At 47.6% G+C, this 19,818-nt stretch overlaps 1 protein-coding gene across 1 annotated transcript in view; it reads right to left on the bottom strand.

The window, feature by feature from the left end:
* Window positions 1-19,818, bottom strand: part of LOC147706435 (tyrosine-protein phosphatase non-receptor type 6-like) — a 315,590-nt gene that overhangs the window by 96,012 nt on the left and 199,760 nt on the right. The window contains exons 8-9 of the mRNA XM_086932941.1: window positions 17,340-17,453; window positions 15,256-15,352 (exon numbers count right to left, since the gene is read on the bottom strand). Of these exons, the coding sequence (XP_086789067.1) occupies window positions 15,256-15,352; window positions 17,340-17,453 (211 nt within the window). The remainder of the gene's footprint in view (window positions 1-15,255; window positions 15,353-17,339; window positions 17,454-19,818) is intronic.

Genomic DNA, 19,818 nt, shown 5'->3' with positions numbered 1-19,818 from the left:
ACAGTGGGGTGGGGTCAGCATGTCTCCCTGACCCCATCCCACTCTGTGACGAGGGAGGGACTGCTGCTTCGTCTCATTGGCCAGTGAGAAAAGGCAGCAGTCCCAACCCTCCTGGGTCCTTCGAGGATGTTCTCCACAGGAGCTGAAGGGCAGGTAAATTTTATGTTTTTGAATGTTTGGTGCGTGTGTGTGTTTATGCATTTATGTATGAATTTGTTATGAGTGAGTGTTGCCAATGCGTGTGTGTGTGTGAACGTTTTTGACTGCATGGGTCTGAGTGAGTGTATATGTGTGTCTGACCCTCCTGTCCCCCTGCAAAATTACTGTCTGACACTGGCTCTAATACAATTTTCCCAAATCTGATTACTTGTGTGAGGGTGTTAATGGCAGGGTTGGACAAGCCTATAAGGCAATATGGCAATGGCTGAAGGGCGGGTCTGATAAGTCAGTTTGAGTGCTGCCTTTTCTCTGCTTGAGGGCCTGTTTTATGGTCTGACTGGTCTTCTGTAGTATGGTTTTCTCAGATTTTACCATACACATTGCCTGCAGCAAGCACAAATGCATGCAGTCTCCCACACATTGTAAAACACTTACACAAACTGTCTTTACAAGCTCAAAACTTCCCTGATTAGCAAATGTGGGCTACTTTTCTAGCTATCTGATTCGCTAATGGGAGTCACTTTCATTTCGGGAGCGCCCCGTCTGAGGATCTTCAATGCATGATGATCAGGTCGAGATAATCCAGATTACTTCAGCTTGCAGAAATGTTCTCAAGTGTATTTAGTTAGTTTGTGACCTCACACTTTGGATTCAGGACATACCAGAGACTGAGGCTCTAGCCACTTTGTTCCTCCTTCTATATTCTATCAATGTCAACACTCATTGAGTGATCAGATGTGCAGCTGTTGAGTGTAACATTATGTTGGGACACAACACAGTGCTAAAACCTGTCTTTTGCCTCAGTTGGCCTCGAGTATAGTCATAGTCATAGTCTCTTGTATAGCGCACAAATCACAAAAGTCTCAAGGCGCTTAGCAACAAACGACAACCAAGAATGAGAGGGAGCGGAGGAGAGGAGATTAATTGGGAAAGAGCCAGGTTTTTAAGCCCTTGTGAAAAGCCTGATGATTGGAAAGGGACTGCAGATGTGTAGGTAGTTTATTCCATAGTTGAGGGGCTAGGTAAGAAAAGGCTCTTTAACTAAGTATGGTGCAGTGAAAGCAGAAGACGGTATAAATGCCTCGATTGCATACAGTATTCCAATTCCGTTTTCTTCATCTTCCTTGTAATAGTCCTTCGGCACACCTTTCCTCCCACTCATGGTTATGGCTGTGTTTTGATACTCTGGTAGTAACGTAGGAAGAGTTGGTGGACCACAGCCTTCCATGTTCCTCCCCATGCAGTCTTGAGTTACTAAAATAAGGTGCGTGTGTCGCCCTTTATGCAGGTGACCTACTGATATTTTTGATAGACCCTCAGGGCCTCTGGCCCTTGTACGCTCCGAATTCTCTGGATTTTTTGGGAACCATCAGGACTCTTCATTAACCACATGCGTGCGGGGGTTATTTTTGCGCTACGTGGCTTTTTTGCAAAAGCCGCGTTACATGACGAGCTCAGCTCGTCATCAGCACACGAACACCGTGACTGATGACGAGCTGAGCTCGTCATCAGCATCGAAGGGGTTAACACAGCCACATCTACGATCTTCCCTGTCAACTCCTACCCCTGGGACCTAGTCTCGGCTGCAGACATTCAGGTGACCACACAGGGTTTCGCTACTGGGGAGTCTTCATCACGCCTACTGATCGAGACCTAGAAGGACAACATACAACTACCAATTGATGATTTGATTACAGATATCAAAATGTGGTCGGTCCTCCCAATGTCACTCTTAGGCCAACCAGCCATTTTTAAAATGGTGTCCCTTATATCAACTGCAGAACTACCCGTAGGACATAACAAGTGCCCTCTTTGATAGGGTTAACGAGGTGCACCGCAGATTTCTATGGAACAAGGCCCTTCCACCCATAGGCTTGACTAAATGCTTTAAGTCTGCGTTCAATGTGGCATCACAGCAGCTGATATCGAACATAATATAAGGCACCACCACTAATCATAATAAATGAATAGCTGCAAGATACCTGGGATGACCCTGCAAATGTACCGGTAGTACAAAAACGGGCTATCAGGGTACCCCAAGACTTCGAACTATTATGTGGCAATCTACAACACCATTCCTCCCGCAGGTGGCTAGAGTTGTCCTCAAACTGTGGAGGTCTACCATGCGTCATATAGGGAGGCACAATAAGCTGATTGAGCAGACTCCCCTATGGTTGGGCATGGTTCTGGCCCAGGTGGCTGGTCTTTTTTTGCTTTTCAACTTCTTTTGATTGCTCATTTGAAATCAAGAGCGAACAGTCAAACAAAAGCATATTGTTACAACACCAGAACATGCTCCCTCCGCTTTTGAATGCATTCTTCCTGCATTTACAACAGACCGCACAACCCAACATACATCTTCGAATGCAGCTCACTGCTCTTGACACCCGCCTGGTCTCCAGCATGATGACCCCTGGTGGCCGGCCTTGAGGACTTTGGAGAATGGGACCTCATTGGAATCTCTATACTAGGGGATGTAATAAAGGAAGTTACCCTTAAATTCTACCAAACCCTACAACCAGAATTTAAACACTAAAGCAGCCAATTCTTACTCTACTCCGATATGCTTTGACCCCCAACATCATGGTTCGGCAAGTATTACCGGAATAATAAAAATGAAAAAAATCACTAAAATGTGTTATAAGCCTATGCAGGTGACCCATGCCATTTCATAATGGATGGGGATGTGGAATGAGAGAAAGGAATGGACTGAAAGGCTTCAAGTAGGCCCAATTAAGCAGCACACAATCATTTTGAGTAAAAAGTCGACAAGTTCCCTAATTGAGTTCAAATAGCAATATATATGATTTGTAAAAGAATAACATAAATACATTTCCAAGACTGCTGTCATTTAGGAGTAACAATATGTAAATATGTGCAAGAATGAAAACTATTTGCTAATAACCAGCAACACTCACTATTTTAATGAGATGTATGAGGTTGATAGTGAGCATTTGGAGCTGGAGGAGCCACGTCACTGGCGATGCTGCTGTCACTTCCCCCCAGTGGCTAGCGATGGTGCTGCTGGCCTCCCCCTGAGGTACACTGAACAGGACTGCGGGGGGTGACGCAGATCACTGCACTGCAGGAGCCACCAGCAGTCTACTCACCGCCACTGGCGCTGCCAGGTACTGCAACGGGTCTGAAGGAGGGTGGCAGCGAGCAGCAGCGATGCTCCGACTCCAATCACAGCTCGCTGTCCCGCCACTGGAGACTCCTCCTCTTTCGCAGGAGCAGGTAATGTATCAGTAGCATGCGCAGTACCATCCTGCATGATGCCTAGACCGTATTGCATAGACCATGTTGTGTGACACACCTACAGACGGCAGCCGACAGACTAACATGTCACAACACACCGTTTGGAAAGCACAGCCCTAAGGGATGCAGCTTTATAGTTATTTAAACATTTTTTTTCTCTAGCTTATGGTCTTTTTATTTTTTGTATTCTGAACACCATGCCTAAAGAACTTCACATCTTGTTTTCAAAATGTGTGCACATATGGATCTGAAGCAGATTCTATGCTGAAAATTTTGAAAAATATTAGAATTCAATTGGATGAAGAAGTACACTTGCAGTTGGTCTTTCCAGCAAGTACTGGGGCAAAGGGGCTGAATGAAGATGGTCATATGCACAAAAGCCTTATGAAAGCTGTGTGCTATTGGTTCTGCAGTAGGAAGTTATGGGGGGGGGGTCACAAAAAGTGCACTTTATTAGAAATTAATACATGGAATTATTGTTAAATAAGAGAACTAAAAGGTTTGGCGAAGGGCCATGCCCCATCAGCCCTGGAATAGGGTGTACTCAATACTGGTTTGCCACATTAAAAGTCTGTCCCCAGACACAATGGTACAGGACATAATACAGGGCACAACCACAAGGCCATGGCCCTCAGCAATACTTCCCAATCACAATCTTATCACAAACGCTCCAAATCCATGTATATTTTTTATTATAGTTTGTCTCTGGGTGTTTTATGGTTTGGTAGTGATAATATCATGTTTTCTTAGAATGTAGTTTGGCAACTCTGCATAATTAGCTTTTTCATCTTTTAGATTTGCCGTTTCTCTATTAGAGGTGTGAAAGCCGATTTCTCTCTATATTAAACACATTACAAATTGGGCGTGTTGGGTTTACAACTATTCTTCATCTTGCACCAACGTCGCAACCTATCACGTGTAAATGTTGTTCTTCTCGTTCCAAATAAAGAATTGCGAGGCTCTCCCATATAACTGAGAATGTTCCCAGAGACCCGTCTCCCTCTGGACCTAGCCATTTGACATTCGAACTGTCCCAGGCTAGTGCTACACAATGTATCAATTGGATTGCCTGAATAAACTGTGACAACCTCTGCAGACCTAATCTAGTACTACAATGAGAGAAACTTCAAATGTATTCTGAGGAAAAATGTTTCTTCTTGCTGGTTCCCTATTGGTGCATTTGAACAATAGTTACTTACCTGTAATCTGTGGTTCTCCAGTATTGGTGTCTTTCATAGATTCACATGCCTGAATCATTCCCCGTCGTCGGAGTGGGAGTCCCACGGTACAAAAAATAGCAATAATATGCCATAATATCATAGTAAAAACCAGTAATTCCCAACCAGGAAGTAAAGTAGCCCAAGCTACAGGAGAAAAAACTTCCACACTCATGACTATCCTAGTCATTTTGTATAGACCAACCTGCAGCCAATCAGGCGACAGCACCGACCAGATTGTTCTCCCCAGAGGCTCAGGCTCTCAGATTTTCTCGCAGGGAGTGATGGTAAACCAATGTAGCCTAAGAGCCTCTGAGGGGAGGTGGGCGGGTTGCATGTGAATCTATGAAAGACTCTAACACTGGAGAACCACAGATTACAGGTAAGTAACTATTGCTCTTCTCCAGTATTAGGGGTGTCTTTCATAGATTCACATGCCTGAATCAGAGTAGTTAGCAGTACACATCCGTGTCTGGATGACGCTCCTTGGAGCATAAGCTGGTAAATATGAGATGCACATAACCATGAAATATATATATATATATATATATATATATATATATATATATATATATATATATATATATATATATATGTAAATAATCACATCACTAAAAGCATGCTAAAATGCAAATACTTGAGCATGTGCACAATAAAATAACCATAACTAAGCGTCTGACAGCAGTAAGAGGAGGTGGGAAACAAAGGCTCACCTTATTTGAAAAGATTACGCAGAACTGCTTGACCCACTGAAGCATCGGTCTCGCCGGCTGCATCCAAACAGTAGTGTTAGGTGAAATGGCCCAGGTCGCCGCTCTGCAGATGTGCTGGAGAGGGACTCCAGAGAATGCAAATGCTACTTACCAGTATGCATCTGTTCTTGGCATGTAGGGCTGCTGACATTCATATCTGTGCATAGATCGCCGCCTAGTGTTGGGTCCGGATGATTGCACATTGTTGTCCTGGAAGAGTCTTCGAAGTATCACGAGATAGGTGGCTCCTCCCCTGGACTACAGTGCGCATGGGCATCGCCTCCATCCCCAGATTGTTTTTAGCCATTGGCAGAGATGGAGTGAAGAATGTGAGTGATGACCATGCTATGAGCATATATATATATATGAAGACTGCAGCTGCTACAGGCGCCGGGGAGGAGGGTGGGCGATATGAATGTCAGCAGCCCTACATGCCAAGAACAGATGCATACTGGTAAGTAGCATTTGCAGTTCGAGGCATGTGGGCTACTGAATTCATATCTGTGCATAGAATACATAGCAGTCCCTCCATTAGCGGCGGCCGCCCGTGCCAGCTGCAGCAGTCTGAAAAAGTGTTTTGAGAACAGCCTGACCAACAGCTGCCTGCTGTTTGGAGTGCACGTCTACACAGTAATGTTTAGTGAAAGTATGTGTGGTAGACCATGTGGCTGCTCTACAAATATCTTCTAAGGGAATGTTACCTAGGAAAGCCATAGAGGCCCCCAACTTCCTGGTGGAGTGGGCTCTCGGTGGGATAGTGAGAGTGCGTTTAGCTTTAGCGTAACAGATCTGAATGCATTTCACAATCCACCTAGCGATCCCAGCTTTGGAGATAGCGTTTCCCTTGTGGTGTGAGGCAAAAGCAACGAAAAGCTGCTTGGTTTTGCGGAAATCTTTTGTCCTGTCCACATAGTACATCAAGGCTCTTGTAACGTCAAGGGTGTGGAGCATCCGCTCCGCCAGCGTCTCTGGGTTTTGGAAAAACACCGGCAACTCAATTGTCTGGTTCATATGGAATTGAGACACAACCTTGGGAAAGAATTTAGGGTTAGTGCGGAGCACAACCCTGTTAGCATGTACTTGGAAGAAAGGTTCCTGGATGGTGAGCGCCTGCAACTCGCTAACCCTCCGTAGCGATGTAATTGCTACTAAGAAAGCAACCTTCCAAGTCAGAAACTGAAGCTCACAAGAGTGCAGTGGCTCAAAGGGAGGACCCATCAGTCTTGTAAGAACCACATTGAGGTTCCATTCTGGAGCTGGTGGGGTCCTTGGTGGAATGACTCTCTTGAGTCCTTCCAGAAAAGCCTTGATAGCAGGGACCTTAAAAAGTGACAGGTGTTGCCTATTCTGGAGGTATGCTGCCATAGCAGACAGGTGAATGCGGATGGAAGAGTACGCCAAATTGCATTGATACAGGTGGAACAGGTAACCAATGATGTTTTGAATGGAAGCATCTAGCGGGTCAATATCGTGGTTAACACAGTAAATGACAAACCTCTTCCATTTAGCCGCATAACAAGCTCTAGTAGTGGGCTTTCTTGCCTCCCGAATGATGTTCATGCAATCGGGAGGAAGATTGAGGTAGCCAAACTCTAGGACTTCAGGAGCCAGATCGCCAGGTTGACCTGTTGCGGATCTGGGTGCTGAATGTCGCCATGGCTCTGCGTCAGAAGGCTGGGAGTGAGATGAAGCCTTTGATGCGGTACCACGGAGAGTTCCAGAAACGTGGTGTACCACGGTTGGCGAGCCCACGTTGGAGCAACCAGGATGAGAGTCATCGAGTGCTGCCTGAGCTTGCGTGCCACCAGCGGTATCAGAGGTGCTGGGGGAAAAGCGTACGCAAATCTGCCTGACCAGTTCATCCACATCGCATTGCCCTGTGATTGCGGGTGTGGGAACCTGGCGGCGAAGCTTTGGCATTTTGCGTTCTCCTTTGTGGCGAACAGGTCTATCTCTGGATGACCCCACCTTTGGAAGTACGGTTGGAGTACGGATGGATGTATCTCCCACTCGTGCATTTGATGGCTGTGCCTGCTGAGCAGGTCCGCCATCTGGTTGTCCTTGCCCGGGAGATGCTCCGCCATGAGGAAGAAGTTCCTCTGGATGGCCCACTTCCACATGCTCTGAGCCAGATGAGACAGCTGCGGAGAGTGTGTGCCTCCCTGCTTCTGAATGTAGTACATGGCTGTCATGTTGTCCGTCCGGATCAACACGACCTTGTTGCACAGATGTACTTTGAATGCCTTCAAGGCCATGAAGATTGCCATCAGTTCCAACACATTGATGTGCATCTTCCTTTGCTGTAGTGTCCATAGTCCCTGCACCGTGTAGTGGAGTACATGCGCTCCCCAACCCTGGAGAGAAGCGTCCGTTGTCAGGATAATCTGCGGCACAGGCTCTTGGAATGGTCGGCCCTTGCAAAGGTTTTGTGGATTCCACCAATGAAGAGAGTTGTATGCCCGACCGCTCACCAACACTTGGTCTGTCAGTTGCCCATGAGCCTGAGTCGACTGACGTGCCAGGCACTCCTGAAGCGGACGCATATGTAGCCTCGCGTGCGGGACAATGGAGATGCAGGAGGCCATCATGCCTATCAACTGCATGAACACCTTCGCTGGAAGCGAGTGTTGAGGTCTGAATCGTTGGATCAGCGTTTGGATACTGGCGATTCTCACTGAATTTGGCTGCGCAGTGGCTGCCAGAGTGTTTATTGTTGCGCCCAGATACTGTCGTACATGGGCGGGCTGGAGATGGGATTTCGGGTAGTTCAGAGAGAATCCCAGATCGTGCAGGAGATGAATGGTGCGGGACACGTGGTCGGCGCACTGTTGTTCTGTTTTTGCTTGAATGAGCTAGTCGTCCAGGTAAGGGTAGACGTGGACGTTCTGGCGTCGCAGATGCGCCGCCACAGTCGCCAGGCACTTCGTAAAGACCCTTGGCGCTGTGGTGACCCCGAACGGCAGAACCCTGAACTGGTAGTGCTGGTCTTGGATCGTGAATCTGAGATACTTCCTGTGGGAAGGATGCAGGGGGATATGAAAGTATGCGTCTTTTAGATCCAACGTAGCCAGGAAGTCCCCCTGTTGAAGCAGAGGGAGTACCTGCTGCAACGTGAGCATATGGAAATGCTCCGAGAGAATGTACCAGTTGAGGGGCCTGAGGTCCAGGATGGGCCGCAGGGAACCGTCCTTTTTGGGGATTAGAAAGTACAGAGAGTAAACTCCTGTACCCCTTTCCTGCAGTGGAACGAGCTCTATTGCGCCTTTTTGCAGCATGACCTGAACTTCCTGCTGCAACAAGAGCAAGTGCTCGCCGGACATAGGATGGCTTCTTGGAGGTAAGTTCGGTGGAGTGGAGGTAAGTTCCAGACAGTAACCGTACTGGATAAGAGACTTGACCCACCTGTCCGTGGTGATGGATTTCCACGCGGGCAGGAACTGCTGGAGTCTCCCCCCGACCGGTGTTGTGTGGTCGGGGGGCAGTGACAAGGCGTCACTGCTTGTTGGCGGCGGTGGACCTGGAGCTGTTGTTTCCACGTCCCCTGCCTTTGATGTTGTTGCCTCTGTAGCCACCTCTACCCTTGTTGGTGTATGAGGTCTGGGTATTGCCTTTGTAGTACTGGGTGGATTGCGATGCCTGACCCCTTGAGGTGCCTCTGGTATTGGAGCGGCGAAAGGAGCCACCCCGAAACTGCTGAGACTGAAGGGCCCCCATAGACTTAGCAGTGTCTGTATCTTTTTTCATCTTTTCAAGCGTCGCATCCACCTCAGGGCCAAACAAATGGGCAGGATTAACCGTCTGGTTCAGGATGGTCGTTTGTATATCAGGTTTAAACCCTGAAATCCTAAGCCATGCATGTCTTCTGAGCAACACACTAGTGTTGATTGCCCTGGATGCTGTGTCAGCCACATCTAGCGCACATTTTATGGAAGCGTTTGTGATGAGCTTTCCCTCTTGAATTAACATCTCCCCTGCCTCCTTGTACTGGTCAGGCAAGTGCTGCAGCAGTGCTTCTAGGGTGTCATAATGAGCCCTATCGTAGCGTGCAAGTAGGGCCTGCGTGTTTGAGATGCGCCAAATGTTAGCTGCCTGTGCAGCAATCCGTTTCCCTGAGGCCTCAAATATTTTGGACTCTTTGTCTGGGGGAGGAGCGTCACCAGTTGTCTGTGAGTTCGCCCTCTTGCGAGCGTTGGAAACAACCAAAGAGTCCAGTGGCAAGTGTCCCTTGATATATGTTGGATCCGAGGGCGCTGCCTTATATTTTTTATCAATGCGTGGATTGATGACACGTGCCCGTGTGGGCTCCTTGAAGACCTCCTGCGCGTGCTTGAGCACTCCTTTGAGCATCGGCAAAGTTTTGATTGACTTTTCGGCCACAGAGAAAGTGTCGAATAAAAAGTCCACATCCACAGGGTCTGAGTGTAGCTCGACATCGTGGTTAGCCGCAGCTCTCTCGATGAGCGCGTTGAAGGCAGCAGAGTCCTCCGTTGGCGATGTTTTCGCCGCGAAGAGATGCGGCTCCTGACCCGACTGCGGGTCCTCAGGGTCGCCTCCGGCAGACCAGGGTTCATGTTCCTCCTCCGGATCCGAGTACGCCGGATAGTTGTACTCGACCTCATCCTCGTCATCATCCCCCGCGGAGGAGCGAGCTGGGGAACGCGGCAGGTCAACTGGAGATGCCGGCGTCGAAGGCACTGAAGCACCCGCAGAGCCCTTCTTGTTTTTGAGAGGAATGCGAAAATGTTCCAGCACCGGCTCCGTGGTGATTTTCCTCTTGAGGAGGGACAGTTTCCCGGTATTGGCGTCGATGATGACTTCACGACGTTCTCCCTCTGCGAGTGGCTGGAGCCGAGGCTTAGACACCACCGGAGATGCTTTGGGCATGGATACCTCCTTCTCGGGCACCCCAGCCACCTGCTTCGAAGCGAAGGCCTTCGGCGTCGACTTCGGCGGCAGGGTGAAGCGGATAGGCGCTTGTGCCTTGGACGGCTTCAGCGCGGGCTTCGACACCCCAGCTTCAGGGTTGGGAAGCTCCGCGACCTTCCGAATCCGTTGCAGGGACTCCTCGACTTTCTTCGAAAGGGCTGGAGAGGGAGTGACCGCCTCGCGTGATTTCCCTGACTTGGGAGTGGTGTCCGCGAGAGGCACCGTCTTCGGAGTCGATGCGGTACCGTCCTCGGTTCCGACGGCCAGAGCCGGGGAAGCCAGAGCTTTGGGATCGCCTTGACGCTTCTTTGAAGCCTTCTTCGGGTCATCGACCGCGACCTTCTTCGGCGCCGACGCAGCCGCGTCGGACGACTTCGCCTTCGGCACCGACCCCGAGGCCTTCGGGTCGGCCATCTTGGCGGGACTGTCCATGTCGGCCATTTTGAATTTCTTAGATTTTGACGCCTCCAGAGCCTTCAGTACCGCTTTTACTTTCGGTTTCGCAGCCGGAGGTGTTGAACCTGAAGGCTTCACTTTCGTTTTTGGAAATGTGAGTGGCACTTCCAAAACGTCCGTGGCCGGGCCCGTAGGCGGGGCTGCTGGACTAATAACATGGTCTTGGGTAAGGCCCGAAAGCGATCCCTCGACCTGGGCCGCAGAAAGGGGGTCAACCCCTGAGTCAGTCCGGGGATGCTCCTCCTCCGACCTATCCCCCACGGTGGCAACGGCCGTATCGTCGTCCCCTACCTCGTGGTCGGCTTCGTCAAACTCCTCGTCTCCTGCGTCGTAGGCCTCCCCCTCGGACGCAGGGCTAGAGTCCGAAACCTGATGGACATTGTCGCTTCCAACGTCTTCTTCGAAGATGTTGTCCGGCGGGGGCGCAGACAGTTGGGCCTGGAGTCTCGCAGCCCGACGAATCTTGAGGGTCTTCTTGCACCGGAACTTCGAGCAGGCCATACACCTGGCCTCGTCGTGGTCCGGCGACAGACAAGTGTTGCACACTGGGTGCACGTCGAGGTGCGAGTATTTCGCGTTGCACACCGGGCACCGTTTAAACGGAGTCCGTTCCATGTCTGGAGCGTCGTGTAGGCCCGTCCGCGCCGACAGTACGCGGAAGGGCAGCGAGAGTTCGGAGCTGAAGAAACAGTAAACCCGAACGAAAACGATACCGGCGCCAAGCCTAAAGACCTTTTGGTCTCGAGTTAAGAGAGTTAACAACTATCGGTTCCGACAGAGGGAACCGACACACATCCGAACCCAATGGCGTAAAAAAACAATCTGGGGATGGAGGCGATGCCCATGCGCACTGTAATCCAGGGGAGGAGCCACCTATCTCGTGATACTTCGAAGACTCTTCCAGGACAACAATGTGCAATCATCCGGACCCAACACTAGGCGGCGATCTATGCACAGATATGAATTCAGCAGCCCACATGCCTCGAACAAGAGCAGTTGAGGAAGACACTGCCCTTGTAGAGTGCGCTCTAGGAGCTGCTTGCAAAGGTCGTCCTGCTTGTGTATGGCAAAAGTCAATAGCTGCAGAGATCCATCTCGCAATTGTTTGCTTAGATACTGCTTGGCCTTTACGAATCGCACCATAGGTGATAAATGTTGATCAGATTTGCGTAACATAGAAGTTCTTTGCAAATAGAACTTTAAACATCTCCTAATGTCCGGTGTAAGCAATGCCCTTTCTGCAGGGGATTGTGGGTTAGGAAAGAATGTCTTTAAGATGACAGGCTCGTTAAGGTGGAAGTCCGAAGGCACCTTAGGTATGAATTTCGGATTCGTGCGGAGCACCACTGACTTATTTGTAAACTGTAAGAAAGGATGATGAACTGTGAAAGCCTGGATATCACTGACTCTTCTAGAGGAAGTCAAAGCCAATAAAAGTGACACTTTCCACGTAAGGAATTTCAAATTGGCTTTGTGGATAGGCTCAAAAGGATGGCGCATGAGCTGCGCTAACACTGCATTAAGATGCCACGATGGTGGTGGACGACGTAACGGAGGGAACATTCTGAAAAGACCTTTGAAGAATTGTAGTATAATTCTTGAAGAATAGAGAGAAGAGGTCCCATCTTGTCGGTATCTTGAAATCGCTGCCAGGAAAACCTTTAGGGTTGCATGAGACAATCCCGATTTTGCCAGATGTAAGGAAAAAGGTAAAATTTGCTCTGGCTTAGCCAAAAGAGGATGAATTCCAACTGAGCGACACCAGATACAAAAACGTTTCAAATTGAGACTGTAAGTCTTTATAGTAGCAGGTGCTCTTGCTTTGGCTAGTACTTCCTTGCAATCTGCAGGAATGTTTAGGTGGGCAAACTCAAGGTATTCAGACGCCAGGCCGCTAACTTCAAAGATGTCGGGTCCGGATGGTAAATCTGACCGTCCTGGATAGAGAGCAGGTCCGGAGTTGGACGCAACTGGATTGGTTCGCACTCCGATAGGAGAAGGAGCTCTGTGAACCAATATTGGCGAGGCCATCTGGGGGCAATAAGAATCAGCCGACACGGTTCTTTCTTCATCTTCCGCAGGACTCTGGGAACTAACGGTATTGGTGGAAAAGCGTAAGCATATATTTGAGACCAGTTGATCGAAAACGCATTCCCCTGAGAGTCTTTGTGGGGATGCCAACTTGCAAAGAACCGGCATTTGCTGTTCTTCTTGGTCGCAAAGAGGTCCAGATTTGGATGACCCCACTGCCGAAAGATCCGATCCACCGTCTGTTGATGAAGTTCCCACTCGTGAGTGGACACTGTTGTCCTGCTGAGAGTGTCTGCAAGAACGTTCTCTGTTCCCAGTACATGAACCGCCAGAAGATTGTTTCTGTGTCGTATTGCCCATGCCCATAGCTCCTGGGCTTCCTGAGACAAAAGAGCTGATCTTGTCCCTCCCTGTTTGTTGACAGAGTGCATGCTTGTTGTATTGTCCGTGCAAACCAATACAGTGGCTCCTTGAATGATTGCTCGAAATGATTTGAGGGCAAGGAAGATGGCTCTCAGCTACAACAGATTGATGTGCCAATGTTTCTGCTGAGGGCTCCATTTGCAGCTGATTGTCAGTCCCTGAAGATGAGCTCCCCAGCCTTCGAGAGATGCGTCCGTGGGGATCGTAAAGTTTGGTGCGTCCTGAAGGAACGCGCAGCCCTGTTGCAGATTCTTTCTTTGCATCCACCAGAGAAGGGAACCCGCATGCGAGGGGTGATCTGGATGAGGTCCTCGAATGAACCCGAGACCTGCAGCCATTGTAAGCTGAGTTCTTCTTGAAGAGGCCTCATTCTGAGACGGCAATTCGGTATCAACGGACTGCAAGACGATGCCATTCCCAGAAAGGATTTGAACCGTCGGACTGAAACTGACTTTTTTGAAAGTAGATTTCGAGCCAAGTCCTGTATTCTGACTTGTCTTTCATCTGACACGAAGGCTTGGAGCAGCTGGGTGTCTAGGGTCGCTCCCAAGAAAGCTCGTCTTCGGGATGGTACCAACTGGGACTTGCTGACGTTGATGGAAAGGCCCAGAGATTGAAAGAAGCTAGACACTGTTGTAAATGGTTGTCTGTGTCTGCGCAAGAACTGGCCTTGATAAGGCAGTCGTCCAAATATGGAAATATTTGTATTTCCTCCAGCCAGAGGTGTGCTGCTACTGGAGCCAGGACCTTTGTAAAGACCCTGGGTGCCGAGCGCAGTCCAAAGGGAAGGACCTTGAATTGATAATCCCTGCCAGCCACTCTGAATCGCAGGAACTTTCTGTGCCGAGGTAAGATGGGGATGTGGAAATACGCATCTTGGAGATCCAAGGTGGCCATGTAGTCTCCAGCCGATAGGAGATGCAGTATTTCCTGTAGCGATAACATTCTGAACGTTAGCTTCTTCAGATATTTGTTTAGGGCACGGAGATCCAGAATTGGACGCCATTCTCCGGACTTCTTCTTTATTAGAAAAAATCTGGAGTAGAATCCTGTTCCCCTCAGAGTTTGAAGAACCTTCTCGATTGCTCCTTTCTTCAACATCAAATTGATTTGGGTAAACAGCTCCTTTAGATGAGCTGGAGGTGGTCCCTATGGGGGAACATTTGGAAGAAACTGTTCGAATTCGAGGGCATGGCCCTTGGCCACAATGTCCAGGACCCACCTGTCCGATGTTATCGATGACCATTTTGAGTAGAATTTTGATATTTGTCCTCCAATTTTTGTATGAGATTGGGACAGAAGGGGTGGCAGGTGATAAGGCTCATTGTCGTTTATCCTTTCCGCGGTAGGCCGGTCTCCTCTTGTTCTGGGAATAATGATTGTTTCGTTGACCAAAGGATTGATAACGCTGTGTTTGATAGCGTAGATTCCCCTGCCTGTAAGAGGGCTGTTGCGTATATCCGCCTCGGTTAGAGAACGATCCACATCCTCTCGCTCCTCGAAAGGGCGGCTTACGAAATTGCAGGGTGCCCAAGGATTTAAAGTTAAGATGTCAACTCTCTATTGTACTTATTTACTCTGTAGATAGCTCAAAAATTACTGCCCAGGTTTACATCAAACTAAAAAAAGATCCCAGGTGGACCGAGCCCTTCGTCTCTTCCACTCTGTGCAGATTTTGTTGCAATCTTGAGTGAAACTTATTCTTATAATTATGAGGGGAAAATCAACTTTTGTCACACCTGCACCCCTTTTAGTTTCATCCCTCATAGTCCAATCTGTTTGAAATTTGCAAAAAATGACCAGCGTTGGTTAAGAGTGTACTTTGAACTAATGTGTACTTTGTAGAACAACTTGGAGACTCAAAACAAAGGGGACCAAAGCTATAAGGCATTACATAGCACTGTTCGCGAATCCATAACTACAGATCCGCTCTCTGATAGGTACAGGTACATTCAGAAGTCTTACACAGACTCAGATCTCCTACGGGCATGTTCAGAGCTCCTCCATGTCTCATAGGTGCCATCCATACTCACAGGGTAGGATGTTCTTGTACCGGTTCTTGCTCTTGTTCTCCGGCCGCTGTCCTTCAGAGCAATCTCGCTCCTGCTTGGCCTCCTGCTTCTGTAAGGCCTGGAAGCCACCAAGATGAGGCAGAATGTGAATTAACCAAGGAGCAAGAAATGTGATGGGGCAAGAGAAGAAGGAAGAAGGCGATAAGAGGACAGACTAGAGGACGAAAGGTGGATATAGTGAAGGATAGGGAGCGACAGAGGAAGAAATAGTAAAAATACCATTAAAAAACAAACATTAAAAGAGACACATACCATGGGCAACCAAAGAAGAGCAAACATACACCAGGGCTTCAGACAGTAATGGCGTGGATGACTCAGGTGCTAACCCTTAAATCACATCTATAAGAAATGCTGATCTATGTGCAACTGTTGGAACTGATACCTTAACAGAATTAATTAAGGACCAAAAGCAATGGGGTGATGGGTGGAAAGTGCAGATGGACATTAGAGGGCCAGACAAAAAGAGACAGCAATGAGATCAAGGAAAAACTAGATTAGGAGAAGGGAGAGTGACGAACAGAGATAAAGAGAGGGGAAAGACAGGAATGACAGATGAGAGAGAGAGGGAGAGAGTTAGGAGGAGAGATAGAGTAAAAGAGCAAGAGCAGTGATGTTAAGGCCCTAATGTTCGACTCCATTTTAAGAAAGCTCCCGTCTCCATCTTGAGTTATCGGAGTAGCTATTTTCTCAATATTAGGTCATGGGCATCACCATTTTTTCCCAATTTATGCAGAATCATTATCATGTCGGTCCTTAACGCAGATGTTGTCTGACCGTATCATTATAAGGACTGTGAAATTGTCAAGTTATTCAAGCAATGACATAGATATCACACCTTATGTGACAACAGTCAGGGACAAGTGTCTAGTTATCAAAATTTCACGGTCAAATAAGAGCACGAACGGACATATAGTCGAAACAGAATAGTCTGAATTGTTGTCCATTTACCTTTTAGGATCATCAGGATATGTCTGGAATATACACCTTGATGCAAATAGCCTATGTCAGAAACTTCTGAACTTATGTACGAAATCCAATACTTTATAAGAGATAGTATAAAAGGACTGCCACTTGACCATTTGCTTGTCAAGAAAGGTTTTCTGCAAAAGATTATCGCACCAGATAATGCTGGAGCTGATTCCGACTGCTGCTAGAGCACCAAGAAGTTGCTATATCGCAGCTGATTCAGATAGTGAGCAGAAGGCAAGAAAAAGGACGCTGCTGTGGCGTATGTTTTCCTTTCGCATGCAACACTGCCTTCACGCCTCTTTGTGCGTTGCTTCTCCTGACAAGTTCTATTTTCCATGCTTTCCTAGGGCAGTGCATAGGCGTAGGGTTTAGGGTGTTTCGTTTTTAAATGGCATTTTAACTATGTTAGAAATGCTCATTTTCATTTGCGTTGTTCGGAACGTGCTTACTTGCTGTTTTTATGATATTCTGTGTGGTGATTTTAGAGTGCTGAGAAACAGTTAGCCCTGTTGGAATAAATGCTTTTAGTTAAAAGTTTCCATTCTTCTTAGTGCCATTTGTGTGTGTGATATTATAAAGAGTGACATAGGGTTGTTTCTGGTACCACAGTGTCCCAGGTCCTGGTTTAGGGATTGTAAGTAACTCCAAAGCAAAGATTCCACTTCAAAAGTGTATTGGGAGGGGTTCTGAGCAGCTACATAATCGGTCTTTCACATTCAGCATTGGTGCATTGAACCGAACTTCAGCAGTGGCACCCTTGGGTGGGAAAGCAAACCTTGTAGAACTCTGCCAGAGTTTTAGTTTAAGCAACAGCAGGAGTTTGGTGGAGTTAGAAAGAGAATAGGTAAAGTGTAATAGGGTAGATGGGGACGAAAAAGGTCAGAGGGAGAGGAAAAGGGAGGATAAACAGAGAAGGAAGAGAAAGACAGAGAAAGAAGAGAGGCTGACAGGTAGAGCAAGACAACAAGTGAGAGAGACATTAAGACAGAGAAAGGGAGATAGCGAGAGAGAGAGAGAGAGAGAGAGAGAGAGAGAGAGAGAGAGTAAACAGAGAGTAAACAGACATTCCAGCTTACATCATACTCTTCCCAGAACCCAGCTTTGGCTGTGCCCGCCACCTCAGATTTCTTGTCTAGCACCTTCATCCGGTTTTCAATGTCAGCAGAATGGAACCAGGTCGCAGAGTACGGCTGGAAATAGAGACAAGCATGAACCAAACAAAGAGTACTCAGTATTAGAGACAGTGATAGATGGCGGTGCTGAATACTGGAGACATATACAGTAGGGCACAACCATGCACCAACTAGGGTCTGGACCACTAAAAGAACACTACACAGTATTTATTCCGAAGCCCATTGAACCATTATTCCAGTAGACAAGAGTAAAGGAAACCACATTCACAAGTCATCAGCATAGAATGAACACTATTTAGTAAGAGCCCAGATGCTGGGTCTGTGCAGCGGAATAACCATCCACCAGGGTGTCAAGAAAGTCCTGCCCTATTTGAAGAAGTCCATCATAGTGGTGCCATTTTCCCCCAGACTGGCTAACATTGTCATGGGAAGTGCCATATTATGGTAAAGCCCATTGAGAAATTCCACATCAGCCAGTAATAGAAGTTGCCCCAGTCTATGTGGACACAGTGAAAGTACTTCTCAAATTGGGGGTACATTGTCAGAACCCACATGGCATGTGCACTTCACCTGCTGGTTGTGATTTCGCGGCATGTTGTAGAAATATGCCATGCGCTTCAAAGACCAATTGAAATCCTGCTCGTGGCGTCTTTCAGGGTGACAACATCACTGGTGGACTAGTTATCCTAAATTAGGCCACATGCATGCCACCATTTCTGACTGAGGTCCCCTTTTAATCCACCACAGAATAACAAACCAGCTATTTAAGACCTGTAAAGTTTCAAATGTATGCCTTGTAGGTGACTTGAGGCTCTATTGAAATGGTTGTAAAATTAAACTAGCTATTTACCAGGACTGTAACTTGTGACCCCAGGTAACAGAATGATACCTGCAACAAAATCATGAAATCACTGAACTCTTATATAAAATGTAAATCTGTCACATGTGCTTGTATGCTATGCTGTCCAGCTGGAGCTTTAATCCTCTGAGATATTGCTTTAGAATTCAAAGCTGTGACCAAAGTGCAAATTACTTAAACTCCAGAGTTATCCTACCACTCCTATACCATGAAGCTTACTGGATACACATACATCTGCTAGACCAGACAGAAATTCCAGTTTCCCTTTGTGGTTTTGCGGGCAAAATACTTTGTAAAAACACATAATGCACAGGCTGGCATGAACGCTGTTCCTCATGATGCCACCCTTCTTGACTTAGCCATTCATGACTTCACCCCGGTTCTGCTGGCACCCTCAATTTTGGGTTCCCAGTAAAGTTTCCCACTTCCCGCAGTGAGTGGGGTTCTCTTGGATCAGTATGCGCAAACATTTGCTTTTTTCTGAGAGCTTTCACTGCTCAACCAGAGCTGCTAGAAATCGTTATGTTGCTTTTTATTTTGACTCCACATCCATTTCCCCCAGATTTGTGTCCATTTTCATAGGTATGAGAGGGGAACCTTCAGAGAAGCTAGAGCAGGGACTTTTTGTCTTGAAAAACACGTTAGTACTAGAGGAAACCCGAACTATTGGCTAACCCAAACTTGATCCCATTGTTCGTTTTTTCTCAATCTGGTAGTCAAAGACTGAGTCAACAATCCAACCCCCTTCCTTCCCTTATTGCCTGCCCAGCTATGCAAGTCACATTCAGCCTCTTTCGAGCCAGGTCTGACTAAGAAGCAGCTCATCACTGGACCATGCAAAGGTAAAACAGATTATTGTTTGGAGGAGGCATTAAAGACAGATGCTTGGCATCAGCCCCTACCCAACCAGATAGGGAAAACATAAAATTGCTGCAGAAAAACTACAATTCTATCAGCCCTTGCATCTCTCATGCAACTTCTTCTCAGACTCAATTATGCAACAAGAGACCGATAAATGAGCAAGATGTTGAGAGATGGGTCGTGTGGGGTCTGACCACCTTTGTTTGTCTCCTGGATCTTGCCCATCTGAAGAGTTCCAAGATACAGAAAGGGATGACTGCTCTGGGAGTGGAGCTCTAGGTGTATTCTCAAGACAGGGAAGGGCTAACCCCCCTTGGAGTGAAACGCTAAGTGTATTCCCAAAACATGGAAAGGGCTGAACACCCTAGGAAAGGAGCGCTAAATGTATTCCCAAGACATGGAAAGGGCTGAGCACCCTTGGAATGGAGCACAGAGTGTATCCCCAAGACATGGAAATGGCTTGCTGTACTGAGACTGGAATACTCAGAATATTCCAAGAAATGGGAAGGGATAGATCTGCCTGGACTGAAGCCCTCAGGGTATCCCGGGACAGAGCAGCATCTGGCTGTGCTAGGACTCCGTATGATACCAGCACAGTTAAAGAACTGGCAGCAGAAGGTCTGAAGCCATCTGGATATCCAGAACAGACTAAGGTGATGGAGGAGTGGCAATGATGGGGTCTAAAAACATCTATATATCCGT

The sequence above is a fragment of the Lissotriton vulgaris genome, chromosome 7, assembly GCF_964263255.1.
Source record: "Lissotriton vulgaris chromosome 7, aLisVul1.2, whole genome shotgun sequence".
In the NCBI taxonomy this organism is placed as follows: domain Eukaryota; kingdom Metazoa; phylum Chordata; class Amphibia; order Caudata; family Salamandridae; genus Lissotriton; species Lissotriton vulgaris.
Note: the sequence above shows the minus strand (reverse complement) of the source record. Positions and strands in the feature narration are given on the sequence as shown.